We start from the raw sequence: 14,595 nt of genomic DNA on the forward strand, positions 1-14,595 counted from the left end.
GAAGGAGTCGTTGTAGCTTTTGCCTTCGGTTTCGATGTCTTCCCCGTTTGCTCTTTCGCCCTCTATTTTTCTCTCATTTTCTATCTCAACCCCTAGTACATTTACATACTATTAATATAATAAAATAGAGTTAAATTATACCCTAATATGCTCCTTTAGTCCTTTGATTACAGTTTTCATTTATTTCCTTTTCAAATCACATTACACCACTGTCACTTATATGCATAGACATGATACAATAGGGCTAGACAAAATACATGGCTCATCAGTTTGCTTGGTTCGTAGTCAGCTCGATTAACCGAGAGGAACAATACACTTATATAACAAAAGATTAACCGAGGGGGTCAACATAAGATGCTCACCTGAGATAAGATTTACGCAACGGGTATCTAAAAGTGCCCGCTTCAGTTAATATTTACGAAGGCATACGATTTTTTATGTTTATATTGAAATTAAATAGTTTTAAAATTGATATGTATTATCTAAAATGTTAATTGTAAGGAAAATTGATTATGGTTTGTTTGATTGATGGATTATGTTGTTTGATGATCAACATAATTATTTGGACTAATGTGTTTACCATTATTATGATTATAGTTCAAAGGATGTAGCGTCGATTAGAATGAAGGCAACATAGTGATCAAGAAGATCAACTCCTCAAAGCAAGACATCAGAATTTTCAATGAAGACCATACACGAGTTCAAAACTCAAAATGAAAGAAGCTCGAGTGAAGAAACACAAAGTCATGAGCACCATGGACTTGTGTCCCTGCTCCACCTCATCGTCGTCGTGCAGGCCAACGGGGAGAGACGAGTGGAGCCGACTGCTTGCGGCGTGTGGCGGATGCATAGGAAACCTTCACATTTAGCGGTTGAACGTTGAACACTAAATTTTGCCGTTCCATTTAGCGCCTGCTGTTGGAGGCGTACTGGACGCTGCCAACCGTTAAATATAGTGAACAGGAGCTTTTGACAGACCTTGCTGGAGAGAGCTAACACCATCAATTTAGCAAAGAGAAAAAAAAACATTTAAAACAACCATGGCTGTCGCAGTGCAAGTCAAAAAGGTAGTACTGATAGTCTAGATGGTGCAGGAGATAACTAGAATGCGTGCAAAGTCCACACAGACGCGTCGTACAAAAAGGCCTTCGTACGTGTTGTTTCTTGAATTTGGATCGCCTCTTTCGTTGCCATTTCGATCGCCTCATTTCAGTACGTGGACGGAAGTTGAACCTGACATGAGTTGGGAGTTGGAGTGGTCGCATTGCATTTGGCTTATTTATATCGATTTTTTTTTGTCTAACAGGGATTCAATTCATTTTTTGTTGCAAGTAGTGGACGTTTGGTGGTGGATCGATTCTCTGACTTTGAACGGCAGTCACGTCGACAATACAACGCGGCAGGAGTTGAAGAAGGTTGATGCTGCTGCGCTGGTGCCTGCTACTGCTATGTGCTATGCTATGGTAGGTGGTGAACAACCCACCAGGAAGAAACACACGACAAGCCCACAAGGGCATGGTTGGTCGTGGCCTCGTGAATAGGAGCATAAAATTTTGAATATATTTATAGGCCAAGTTGAAAAAGTCTGATTTTGTTTGTATCTTACAATGACCTACATTTTAATTTTTTTTGAAAGAAACCTACATTTGAAATCTGAGAGAATGATTTTTCAGACTATAGATAACCATGACAAATCTGGTCTGAAAGCTGTCCATGTAATTGATTACAACCTATTGTCGTACGGTTTATCTAAATACCAATCTAGCAAATATGCTTCCCGATAAGTTAAATTGGTAATTATGAACCATATGATCAGGACTACAATAGCAGCAATAAAAAGCAGAAAATTTACTAGAAGTCTCACCTAATTTTTTTTTTGCATTTTAGCCCTTTTAGGGTTTTTTTGCACAATTATGCTCTTTGCAGTTTCATTTCAAAAAATGGACCCCAACCTCGGCGCCATCATCATTGGCGTCGAGGTAACGCACAGTGGCGCTGACATAATTGGCCCCAACTTTTCCTATGTGGATACTACTTCACGTCAAACTACACTATCTACTTCACGTCAAACTAAAATTTGTGCATTTATATCTACACTATCTACTTCACGTCAAACATGACAAATAAAAACAACGAATTAGGATACTACTTCACGTCAAACATGACAAATAAAAACAACGAATTAGGATACGAGAGAGGCATCATCTCCTCCGATATATGCCCCTTCATTTGTATTTCCGCTTGTCCCTACATTCAGTCGCTATTGTCTGTGCATTCACATAGGTAATCTGTATTTTATGTTATGATTGGATATAGAATATAAAAAAATGTGTGTTCTATTGGTTAGATATGTGCAGATGTTAATGATAAGTTCGTGCTTTATATAGTACAATATATTAGAGATAGAGAAATATCCCAATCAAAATTAATTACTCCTAAATGCAAGATGCGAAAATGAGATTTTTCTTAAATATAAATAAAAAACAATGAAAAGGGGATAATTAAAGATGGCGATCCCACATCGCATTCGCGCTCTTTTTGTCTGTGGGCCTACGCACGGTACGAGGAGGATATCAGCAGTTCCTGTCGGCCTTTCCAGATATCTCCGCAAGTCCACAGCTAGTACTCACTACTCAGCAATAATCCCTTCGCCCACCCCGCAAATAAATACTCAGTCAAAAAAAGAAAAAAACTTATTGTTTTATGATTCGAGTATTGTCGCACGAAACCTAGCGTTATTGGAGGCCGACCGAAAAGTCTTCTCGGATGCGTAGTCTATGGTGATAGTCTATGATCCTAGAGTGTTGCCAGGAGTGAGAACCGTTGATCCTGGAGTGGACGAGGTGTTATAAATGATATTAGAACCGACTATCGCGGTTTAATAGGTGTGTGTGGGCTAGGGGTTTGGGCATGACACATGTGGGACTAGAGTGGTCACATTGCATGTCATATAACGATATTGGACACATAAACGTGACTAAGAGGGTAGGTTCTTGGCTTGGGGTTGACTGACGAGGTCGTTAGTCTTCTAAGTGGGTGGATTGTTATATCCTGGCCGAAGTTTAATAGGATTGATAGGATACTCATATCCATAAGGTGTATCTTCTTTTTCGAAATACTATCTCAAAGGAACTTCTAGGTTAAGCATGCTTAGTCTAGAGCAACCTTGAGATGGATGACCGACCGAGAAGTCCTCTCATGTGCGTATGAGTGAGGATAAAATATGCACAAAAGACTTATGCTGGTTTGTGAAGATGGTCAATGATCTTAGAGGGCTACAACGATATAACATATGTTGCAAGGATGTTAGCCCTGCACATATGGGAGCATAACTCCTCCATCATATTGTATACTCTCTCCATTCTAATTTATAGTTTGTTTGGCTTTTTACCCAAAGTTTGTCTCGCTCGTCTTATTCAAAAAATTATAATAATATAATTTTTATTGCAATATCGTTTAGTATATAATATACTTTAAGTATAGCTTTGAATTTATCGTTTTTTTGCAAAAAAAAATGGATAAGACGAGCCGGCCAAATTTGGTAAAAAAAGATAAACAATTATAAATTAGAACAAAAGGAGTATTATTTGAAACTTCCATTTTTGACCTAGGTATATATAGAGTGAAATGTTATTCGTCACCTTATATGATAATCATTTACTCTGGAATGATTTGACAAAAACCGTGAATGACTAATTGTATTTGGTAAGACATATTTCAGGGTGGCTGATCATCACATGTAGTATATATAGAAAAAATTAGGTTAATATAATTTTTTTGACACATGTGTTTTCTAAACATTTCGGTCCATGAGCCGGAACTCAACAAATTATAAACGCATAGTCACAAGGTCAGCGGTGCGGAGCTTTCTCTCGTGTGCGGTACACGTTTTTTCCCAAAGGGGATATATATTAAGGGTTATTTTAGTAGCTTCATTTTTGTAAGAGGATATGAACTAATTTATCTTGAGAAAAATAGAAATCCTTTATAAAAATAAGGTTACCAAACTAGCCTTAAACTTTTATTCACGTAACTGACCCACAGTAGTACACGCAGCATTTAGTCCATTTACAGTTGTAGAAAAGAAAATAAAACTGTCGGTCTCGCCCATATATATATATATATATATATATATATATATATATATATATATATATATATATATATATATATATATATATATATATATATATATATATATATATATATATATATATATATATATATATATATATATATATATATATATATATATATATATAGGCAACGTATCCTGTGTAAAAGGTTCTCGTGTGTAAACATGCTAAAACGTTTTAACAACCTTTGGATCCAGAATCAAAGGCTAATCTTAATCCCACCTAACCGCCACCGCACCAGATTAGGTATATATATATATATATATATATATATATATATATATATATATATATATATATATAGGCAACGTATATAGTTTAGGTATTAGGAGCCCTGGGCTCTCTCTAACTAGAGAAAGCCCTGACCCTCACCCGACCAACCCACAAGATGTTTCACCGTCTGATCCATTCAATATAACGCCAACAGACTTTTATGCTTTGTTGTACACAAGTTTACGCTTATTTTGTCATACTGTCTGAAACCGCCTCCTGTACTATCATATAAAACTGACCGCGACGACTGCTTTGCCCGAGAGGACTAGGGTTTCAGTGGCAGCGGCGGCTGCCGAGCCCCATTCCCCAGAAGCACCTCAAACCACCGCTCTGCCTAGATCCAGATCCACCTAGCTACTGCGGCGAGCACGTGGGGATGGTGGTGGCGGAGGACACGAGTGCACGGAGATGCTCAACTACGACCAGGTCTTCATCAGGGACTTCGTGCCCTCCGCGCTCGCCTTCATCATGCGCGGCGAGACCGAGATCGTCCGCAACTTCCTCCTTCACACCCTCCAGCTTCAGGTGACCTGATCCCGATCCTGCTTACTAGTTTCTCGTCTGGACCATTCCTTGCTACCTTTCGGAAACCATTTGTGATGCTGCCGTGAAAGGACCCGACCTCAATTCTGTGTGCGCCCACAATTTTGGAACAGCAGCAGCCATAGTCGCCTGAGGGCTCAGGTGTGGCCGTCGTCGCGGGGCCCGGCCCCAGCCGCGGGCTCGGCCGCCAGCCGCGGGTCCGGCCGCCTACGGGTGCGCATCCTCTTTCCAGAGTCATTCCCGCTTGAGATCCCACCCTCCAAGGAGGAGGAGGACGCGGCAGACCGATGAGGCGGTGGCGTCGGCCGTCCCCTTGAGGGAGGAGATGGAGACAGAGAGGGTGACATGGAGGCTGCTGCGGAGGGCGGTCATCAGCTGCCTTGCAATAGTGCCAATGGCGTGTATGGCAAGATTTTGTTTTCGCGAAGTTGTGAAAGTCTCTGCTACTTTACAAGGTAGAAATCCATCCATATTGTTTAGTTCACCAAACTGTGCTTCCAACTACAGTTACTCCGACAGAAGATTATGTGGACACAACTATTTATGCATATCCATGCCTTTTTATGCCTATCTTTGCACTATTATCTTTTGATTTTGATGCAGTCTGGCAATTAACAGTATATGTTTATGCAGTACCAAACTCTTTTTTGTGTATTCATGGAAGATAGATTGCAATCCTTATTCAGAGTGTTTTGTGAAGCATATATGATGACCATTATCTTTTATTTAAGGCTTGGCCATTATAAACCATGTTCATCACTCACCATTGAAATAGGAGATTGAATTATGCAGAGTAGTTTTTCTTTTTCTCATGTTTGCTGGATTGCTGATTTGAGTTATTGGGCAAACAACTGTTTTGTTTTTCGCTCCTGGTCCCGGTGGCTTCCTCAACCATTGCTGCTCATTAGCTCTGTCATTCTCCTCGAGCATCTGTCGTTGACTGCACAGAATGAATTGCCCATTTATTTGTTAGCATCTATCGTTGACTGCACATAATGGATTGCCCACAATCAGGTACTGACATCTGATTTGAGGCTACCTGTTTGGTTAAAGTGCAGTGTGAGAATATATGGTTTGGTCGGTTTTATTTTTTGCTAACCATCGTGCCTTACAAAACTGATATATAATTCTAGCATGTAACCAAGATTTATAGCAATTGCTCTCGGTGCTCTAGCTAGTGGAGCACTCAGAGTTTGAGAGTGCACAACAGTAGCTTTTTTCTCTAAGATATTTTCGCCGATGATTGGTAGCAGATGGACACCATCAATTTATTTGGTCACGTTTGTTTACAATCTCGCATAATTCAAACACAAATATTTTCTAGATTTGTTTCCGTAGTGAATTGTTATCTGTCATTTCCTCTACTAACAAAACTACAAATATTCATTTGTGTGTAGATAGTTATTTCCTAGAGATGATTTTCATCCTTAAATTAACACAGTGCCTCTATGATATATTGGGTGCAGTATACGATCAAATGACTAAGTGACTGGTGATGTGATTTGCCATGGTGAGAAAAACTTCTTACAAGATGGGCGCAAGAGCTTTCCTAGTGGCCACACTTCGCGTAAGTTTGCAGTAATAAGTGGTCATAGACTCTAGCATTTAGATGGATAAGCTTATTGTACAAGTGTAGAGCTAATAATTGAGGTATAAAATAACGGCTCTAGATTGTCATATGCATTCATTAGCAGTAGTGGCTTGGATCTAAATATTTTATAACTGGTGCACTGTGACGACTGATGACAACATAAAACATGTGGTTGCATGCAGGGAGTAGGGAAGCCACTGTCGATCTCTTCTTGAAGTCAGCTGAGTATTTGGATTGTGCATTTCATCATGTACTCATACATATACCACCTCAAAGACGCCTTATTAATTATGTTTTTTATTGCATTAATTCGGAGCACTGAACATAGGAGTTCACCGTAGAAGTTCAGTGGTAACAGTGAAGATGACTACGTACTCTTTTATGAAAGCCTTGCCAAAAGATGTCCTTCTCATTGTTGAGTACAAGAATAATTATCTCTTGTAACTTATTGTAAAATCTGAAACATTTGTTCTGTAGATGGTTAGCTTGCATTTTACGCTGTTTTGGTTCATGTTTTACGCTGAAATTTGACCGAGCCAGAATCCGTGCACGATCGAACGTGCGCAATTTTCACGCCGTAATTTTCGGGCCCCATTCGCTTACGAAACATGTATATAATTTACGAAAATTTCGTATTCATTTACGCTATTTCGGTTCACGTTTTATGATTAAATCCACCCGAGCCAGAACCCTATCACGATCGGCTGCACGCGATTTTCACGCCGTAATTTTGGGCCCCGTTTGTTGTTACAAAACAGATATAGGATTTATGCTAAATTTCGTATTCATTTACGCTCTTTTAGCTCACGTTTTACGCTGTAATCCGCCCGAGCCAGAACTCGCGCACAGTCGGCTGCACGCGATTTTTCACGCCGTAATTTTGGGCTCTGTTTGCTGTTACAAAACATATATAGGATTTACGCTAAATTTCGTACTCATTTACGCTGTTTTAGCTCACGATTTACGCTGGAATCGGCCTGAGCCAGGACCCGCGCACGATCGACTGCACGCGATTTTCACGCCGTAATTTTAGGCCCTGTTTGCTGTTACAAAATAGATATAGGATTTACGCTAAATTTCGTACTCATTTACGCTGTTTTAGCTCACGGTTTACGCTGGAATCCGCCCGAGCCAGAACCAGAACCACATACTGCATGATTTATGCTATCAAGTACATGTCATTATGCAGTCGTAAACGCTGTCCACAGTGTCATATTCGTTCCACGTGATTCGGGCGTCAAAAGATTCCTTTATGCATGGTTTACGCATCTTTATCCGTATATATATGCATTCGTATATTGCCTTACGCTTATCGTCCTGGATTCTTGCTGTTGACTGCATGGCTGACGTAAGCACGTGGGTGCTGGGTCGACCGCGTCCTGGCTGGGGCTTCCATTAGTAGGGGAAGCCCAGGGCTTCCATTACCTTTTCCCTATATATATATATATATACATATATATTGTATATTAGGAGTCCTGGGCTTCCAATAACTAAAGGAAGCCCGGGCCAAACAGTGCAATCCGGTCGAGCCGTACCACATCCGAACGTCTATAAAACAGGACCCAGAGTGCTAGGGTTCAGTTTTTCACGCCCCATCTCGATTCATTAGCGACGGCAGTTGCCCGATAGCGCGCGCGGCGGTGGACCCCAGCCAGTGGCTGCGATGGTCGTGGCTCCCCGACCTCGACATGCGGTGGCGGCGGTTCCCAGGCCGGCGGTGGCGGTCCCCGATCCAGAGGGCGAGCGGCGGCAGCGCCCTTGTGCGGCGGCGGCGGATCCCAGGCCGATGGCCGCAACTCCATTACCTCGACGCGCGGTGGCGGAGGTTCCTCGATCCGCAGCGAGGCCCTTGTGCGGGCAAGCGGCGGCGTCCCCGAAGCCCCGAGGAGGCGGCACTTCCAAGGCCGGCGAGCAAGCGACGCCCGTCGACGTGCGAGTAGCGACGGCGACGCATGAGGCGCGATGTTCGAGCGAGCGACGTCACGGAAGGGGCGAGATGCGCGTAGCGATGATCGTGTGTGACATCCTCTGATCCGACGCATTTTTCTTTTCGTTTATTGTGTGTATTATTTACGCTAAAAACTGTACGATTTTATGCTTTAACACAGAGTTCGTATACCAGTTTACTGCATGCACATTGGAAAGGCAATTCCTTGATTTATGTTGTTCATATTTTACGCGCATGCAATGGAAACTCCCACGATTTTGCCATAATTTTTGGATTTGTATAAAAATAGAAATCGCATGCATGCGGCTGCTATGTTTTTCGGATCTTAATAGGATCGTAATAACAACCTACTAAAGCTATCAGCCTCTAATTGACTCGGTATTTACGCTTATAATTGAGGGACTTTATGCTCAAAACTTAAGGTTTTTACGCTCCACCCGGAGATGCGTCCACCAGTGAACAACATGCCAGATTTTTTACGCAGTGTAAGGAATTGCATAAATACCTACACCGTGTAGTATAATTTGTTTCATTATACATCATAAACTAGTTCTAATGCGTTTAGCTGCATGGCTGTTGGAGGGATCCTATATTTATGAAAGAAATAAAACATTAAATGCGATTTTTTGTTTCTTTGCATGCAATTCATTTCCTTTCATTGCATATTCTTTCCATCATAAATTCGTGTGCATGCAGCTGGTAGCAGATTTTTATGCAGTATACCGAATTGCATAATTATCTACACAGTGTAGCATATTTAGTATCAATATATATCATAAAATGGTCATTACGAGTTTTAGTTGCATGTCTGTTGCAGCGATCCTAAATTTATGGAGGAATTAAAGCATTTAAAATAGAAACCGCCACACATATCTTTCCTAAATTTACGCGCATGCAAGGGAACGTGTTTGACTCATGCATGCATTTTGCCATAATTTTTGGATCTGTATAAAAATATAAACTGCATTCATGCGGCTGCCATATTTTTCGAATCTGCCAGAAAAATAGAATCGTAATAACAACCTACCAGAGCTATCAACCTCTCACATTGGCCAAGTATTTACGCTTATAATTGAGAGATTTTATGCTTAAAACTTAAGGTTTTTACGCTCCAACCTAGAGATGCGTCCTGAACAACATGTTAGATTTTTTTACGCAGTGTACCGAATTACATAAATACCTACACCGTGTAGTATAATTATTATAAGTATAAATCATAAACTAGTTATAATGTGTTTAGCTACATGATTGTTGGAGGGATAGTATATTTATGAAGCAAATTAACCATTAAATTCGATTTTTTATATGCATGCAATTCATTTCCTTACATTGCACATTATTTTCATCATAAATTCATGCGCATGCAGCTGGTAACAGATTTTTACGCAGTATACCGAATTGCATAATTATCTACACAGTGTAGCATATTTAGTCTCAGTATATATCATAAAAATGGTCCTTACGTGTCTAGCTGCATGGCTGTTGCAGCGATCCTAAATTTATGAAAGAAATAAAGCATTTAAAAATAGAAACCGCCACACATTTTTTTCCTAAATTTACGTGCATGCATTGTATCGTGTTTGACTCGTGCATGCATTCCTTTTTTTTACGCTAACAGACGTGGGGCAGGTGGCGCACCCGACAGACTGGTTGGGCGCTTGGGTTGAACCAGTTTGTAGGGGTGGTCGGCCTGAGTTTCCTTTAACTATTGGAAGCTCAGGGCTCCCGTTATACCTACCCTATATATATATATCAGATCTTTTTAAGGTAAACGGACATAATTTTAAAACAAACTGGGGGAAAAGACCAAAGCTAAACAATGCACAAATAGTTGAGAAACATACATAAAAATATGTGATCTATTTAATAAGCCAGCTGCATGCATGTATTTAAGCACAGAGCAGGTAGAGCAGGTGTGTGGTGTCGTGGGTGTGACATGGATGGCTGCCGTCTAGAGATAGTTATTGACTTCTCTTTCACCATCTGACTTCATGATATTTGGATGATAATGAATCACGATTGTCTGTTTATAATTTATTTGAGCCCTTAAATAATTTTGGTTTAAAATTGGATAGAAATATAGTACGATCATAATCTAATCTGATACTTAAATTTTATAGTGTAAAATTTAGAGTCCGTTAATACTCTACATTCACCAGATTATCTTTGCAGGGACAAAAACCTGACAGATTAGGTGTGAATTTATGTCCATGAGCGTGGGGATGGGTTTGAATACGTGTTTAACGGGTTTACTCGCGTTTGCACAAAAAGACTCACTCATGCTCGTATACTCATAAACCCGCTCTATATATATATTTAAATTATGTATGATTGTTTGTATTATATTATCTTATATGTTATTGCTTGTTAGCGTACCACTTTAAAATGTTGTTATTTTACCTTATAATGTTTTTAGTTTGTTATGTGTTGAATAATTAGTTTGTTGTAGAAAACTATTGATTTTGTATTATAAGTTGATCTATAATTATTCTGTTTGTTTGTGCGCACATGGGTACATCTACAGGTTGGTAGTGCCTGCGGATAATAGGTGTGGATGGCATAATATGTCTGTCGTGGGTAACATGCAGAGGTATGAGTTTGACATTTGACTCACCGGTGCAATGCAGGTTTACCAACCCTTCCTGTGGTTTTTGTATCCGTTGTCATCTCTACTTAAATCCGCCTAATAGTACCTACCACTGAGCCGGATGCTCAAGGCATTCAGGTATAAAATTATTAACTAGGCTGACCAAACTTAAGAAATTAAAGACCCTGCTGAGGCCTGTCAACTAACGAACTAGTAGTTATCTGGATTTGAGTAGACTGTATGTCGAGATAGAATAATAAGTGGCCTATAATTTTTTAGTCGATTTAGATACAGAAAATCATGAGGTAAAAAGGGCTACGTGGTAACAGTGAAAAACGAACTAATATATGAAATTGACAATAAAGATTCAGCTGCATGTTTGGTCATATCGCAGGAATGTTTAGGATTGGTCTTGCAGGCACACGATCGTTCTATCAAACAGAAGTCAATTTAGGTGCAACTAAGTACTGACATAGATAGTATATTTTAGTAAATGAAAAGAAAAAAATGTAAGCGGGGATAGCTCAGTTGGGAGAGCGTCAGACTGAAGATCTGAAGGTCGCGTGTTCGATCCACGCTCACCGCAAATTTTGGTTTTTTTGACTGGGCCCAAATAATAGTAAATGTGGGCCGAGCCGAGCCCAAGTGAAAGCCCAGTATGGGGGCAGATTTGAGAGTTCCTATACTCACCTCTTCCATTTATTTAATCTCTATACTCATAACACCTTTATTACACCAAAGCAATCCGTTCCATCACTGCTCTTTTTTTCACACTGAGCCAGCTAGCAGCTAGATAAAATTTGAGAAGCAGCAGGACGCTTGGACTTGAGACAGGACGCCAAGTTGCCGAGGCTTGTTTCAGCATGTTCGTGTTGACATCCGATACCGGACTGAATATAATAAGCGCCCGAATTTGGGGCTGAAATACAGAGAAGTGCTATCCTATTTTTTCAATTGGATTTAAAGGCCTGATGGCCTCCACAAAATTGGACACAGCACACTGCTCGGTGCAACGTCATACTATGTCAAAATGCATCCCAGGATGTCTAGCAACACACACACACACACACAAATTTGTCCATCAGATTGAGTTCCATTTATCATCGTTTTCATCGATCCATATTCCTTCTATAACATGAGCTAGCCATGCTAGACATTGTTCTGACCAGTCAGTCTGTCAATAATAATAACAACAATAAAGTACATGAGACAGTGGTAATCCCTAGGGAGATGGATGGAATAGATCGTTCCACGCTTGGGTGAAGCGAGCCCAGCTGAAGCGAGGGAGACATCGCAGGCTCATCCCATGAATCCAGAGATGCCAAGCTTGTCGGCGACATTGTACATCACAAGATCATTCCACACTGGCCCAAATAACCGCTCGCCTCCGACGACGAAGGTCGTGGCCCAGGTGACCAGAACAACGGAGAAGATGGTGAAGCCAATTGCCGACCGCACAACATCTGCAAAACATACTGACATGTGTAAGAAGCTGAAAATGGCTACCTCGTGATGCAATGGCAGTGGCCTTGTGAGATTAGTGATGAAATAATTACATTTATAATGCAGTTAAACCGGTGAGGGTAGCAGATCTTTTTTCTGATGACAAGGCAGAAGACCAATTAAACCCAAACAACCTCTAATTAGAACATTTCTTCACTGGTAATACTAAGTTTACAAAGAAATCCAAAACTTATAATTGATGTAACCAATCAACAAGCAAATAGAGATCAGTTGCACTGTTTAGCTCATGTGAGTATTGTGGTTCTATTGAACCAGACAGATATCCTCGAGAAGTGTAAGGCCTCCTTTGGCAGGGCTCTAGCTTCTCTGAAAACAGTTTCGGCTCAGGCTTCTCTGGCTCCTTGGCTTCTCTAGAGGAGCCAGAGTCGTTTTGCAATTCATTTGGCAAATCAGCTTCTTCTATATTCTTTCAAATGATGCATGAGAACATAGGAGGAGACTGTAGAAGCCATGTTTTTTATACTCTGGCTCCTAGCAATAAAACGGCTCAGGCTCTCGAAGGGCTCTCAACCAGAAACCGTTTTTTTGTGACCGGTTGGTAGAGCTTTATAATGAGCCCGAGCTGAAGCCGTCCAAAGAGCCATGCCAAAGGGGCTCTAAGAATGTGGAAGCCCTTTTCAGATTAAAAGAGTTCTTGGATCTATCTCTTATCTGCACAGGGAGTTATCCCAGCGAACTTAATAACAGCTCGTAGCAAATAACAGCATACCACTGAGAAACCTCAAATTGGTTTGAAATATCGGTGCCTTCAACATTATTTTCAGAACAAGAAAATGTGCGTGTCATATCTTCCCAAAATTAGCAGTATGTTTTTGCAACATGATCATTATACACAAGCCGACCTAATAAATTCATCCCGAATTATAAAGACATTCCTCCAACTAAGCATCTCAAATTCGACTGTAGCCTTTGGTTTGAACGAAAAATATATCAAACCGATCCAATTCTCCAGGTTACACGCTTGCAAGGCAGCACCCCACATCCAACATACCAAGTGATGCTAGTGTCAATGCAGCACGAGACAATCCGAACCTAGATTACGATCCATCCATACAGGTTAAGTGCAGCTGAACCCCCAACCCCACCACACACACAACGCGTCACATACTAGCATCACGAAAGATCAGATCTCAGGCGCGAGAAGGAAGAGAGGAGACGAGGAAGCGAGGAGAAGGGATAGCGGTCTCACAGGGGCGGATGGGGGCGAAGGCGGCGGGCGAGGAGGCGACCGACGAGCGGAGGACGGGCCAGAAGTAGCAGCAGTTGATGGCCCAGAGGAAGGGGAGGCACGCGAAACCCCACATGAAGAAGCGGCGGGCGTGGCCCTCCGCGTCCTCCAGCGGAAGCCCGAGGGGGCCGTCCACCGTCGCCCAGGCTGCCGGTGGAGGCGGGAAGCGGGCACCGCGAGAGGACGGCCGTCGGCCGGCTGCGGACGGGCGGGGGAGGAGGCCGGACTCTTCGTCTTCGGGCACTCCTGCAACCCTCGCCTCCATTGCTGACTCTTCCCCTTCTGCTTTCCTCCGAGTTTTAGGTTACTTTATTTTTACTCTCTTTTGTAATTGTCGTTGCTTTTGGTTTTGTTTCTCCGAATCTCCGCTTTAATTAAGTTCATTGAATCTAGTTCAAAAAACACCATAAATTAAATTTATAATGGTAGCAACCAAAAATCATATTCCAACGATTTATTAAATGAGATCCCTAAATATGCTAACATTCTAAATATCACTATTTGGTCCCTAAAATTGGAGTTGTTTTGTACTCTCAATAGCCCGTTTTACTTATAAACCACACTGTGAAATCACTTGTCCGTCATTGAGTTCACACTAGTGTACAAGTGATATATTTTAAATGATTTAAGTTACAAAAATGATGAATTTACCATCAAATTATCATAATTTAAAAATAATTAACAACTTAAGAATTGAGAACTCTTGAGGCTAAAGTTGTTTTATTCCCGGTATATATTGAGCAAACTTGCTAAATTAGAGTTTAG

General features: G+C 41.0%; 1 protein-coding gene and 1 non-coding gene across 2 annotated transcripts; one reads left to right on the forward strand and one right to left on the reverse strand.

The window, feature by feature from the left end:
- The first annotated feature begins 11,591 nt into the window (after positions 1-11,591).
- TRNAF-GAA (transfer RNA phenylalanine (anticodon GAA)) lies at positions 11,592-11,664 on the forward strand. Its single transcript has one exon. It is a non-coding gene; the product is annotated as a tRNA-Phe (tRNA).
- Positions 11,665-12,107: 443 nt separating this feature from the next.
- LOC100277447 (putative gamma-secretase subunit PEN-2) lies at positions 12,108-14,175 on the reverse strand. The gene is made up of 2 exons (NM_001151007.2): positions 13,792-14,175; positions 12,108-12,541 (listed from the first exon to the last, which is right to left on the reverse strand). The coding sequence occupies exons 1-2, from the start codon at positions 14,093-14,095 to the stop codon at positions 12,378-12,380; spliced, it is 468 nt and encodes a 155-aa protein (NP_001144479.1). The 5' UTR covers positions 14,096-14,175; the 3' UTR covers positions 12,108-12,377.
- Positions 14,176-14,595: the final 420 nt, after the last annotated feature.

Source organism: Zea mays, chromosome 8 (genome assembly GCF_902167145.1).
Source record: "Zea mays cultivar B73 chromosome 8, Zm-B73-REFERENCE-NAM-5.0, whole genome shotgun sequence".
Lineage (NCBI taxonomy): Eukaryota > Viridiplantae > Streptophyta > Magnoliopsida > Poales > Poaceae > Zea > Zea mays.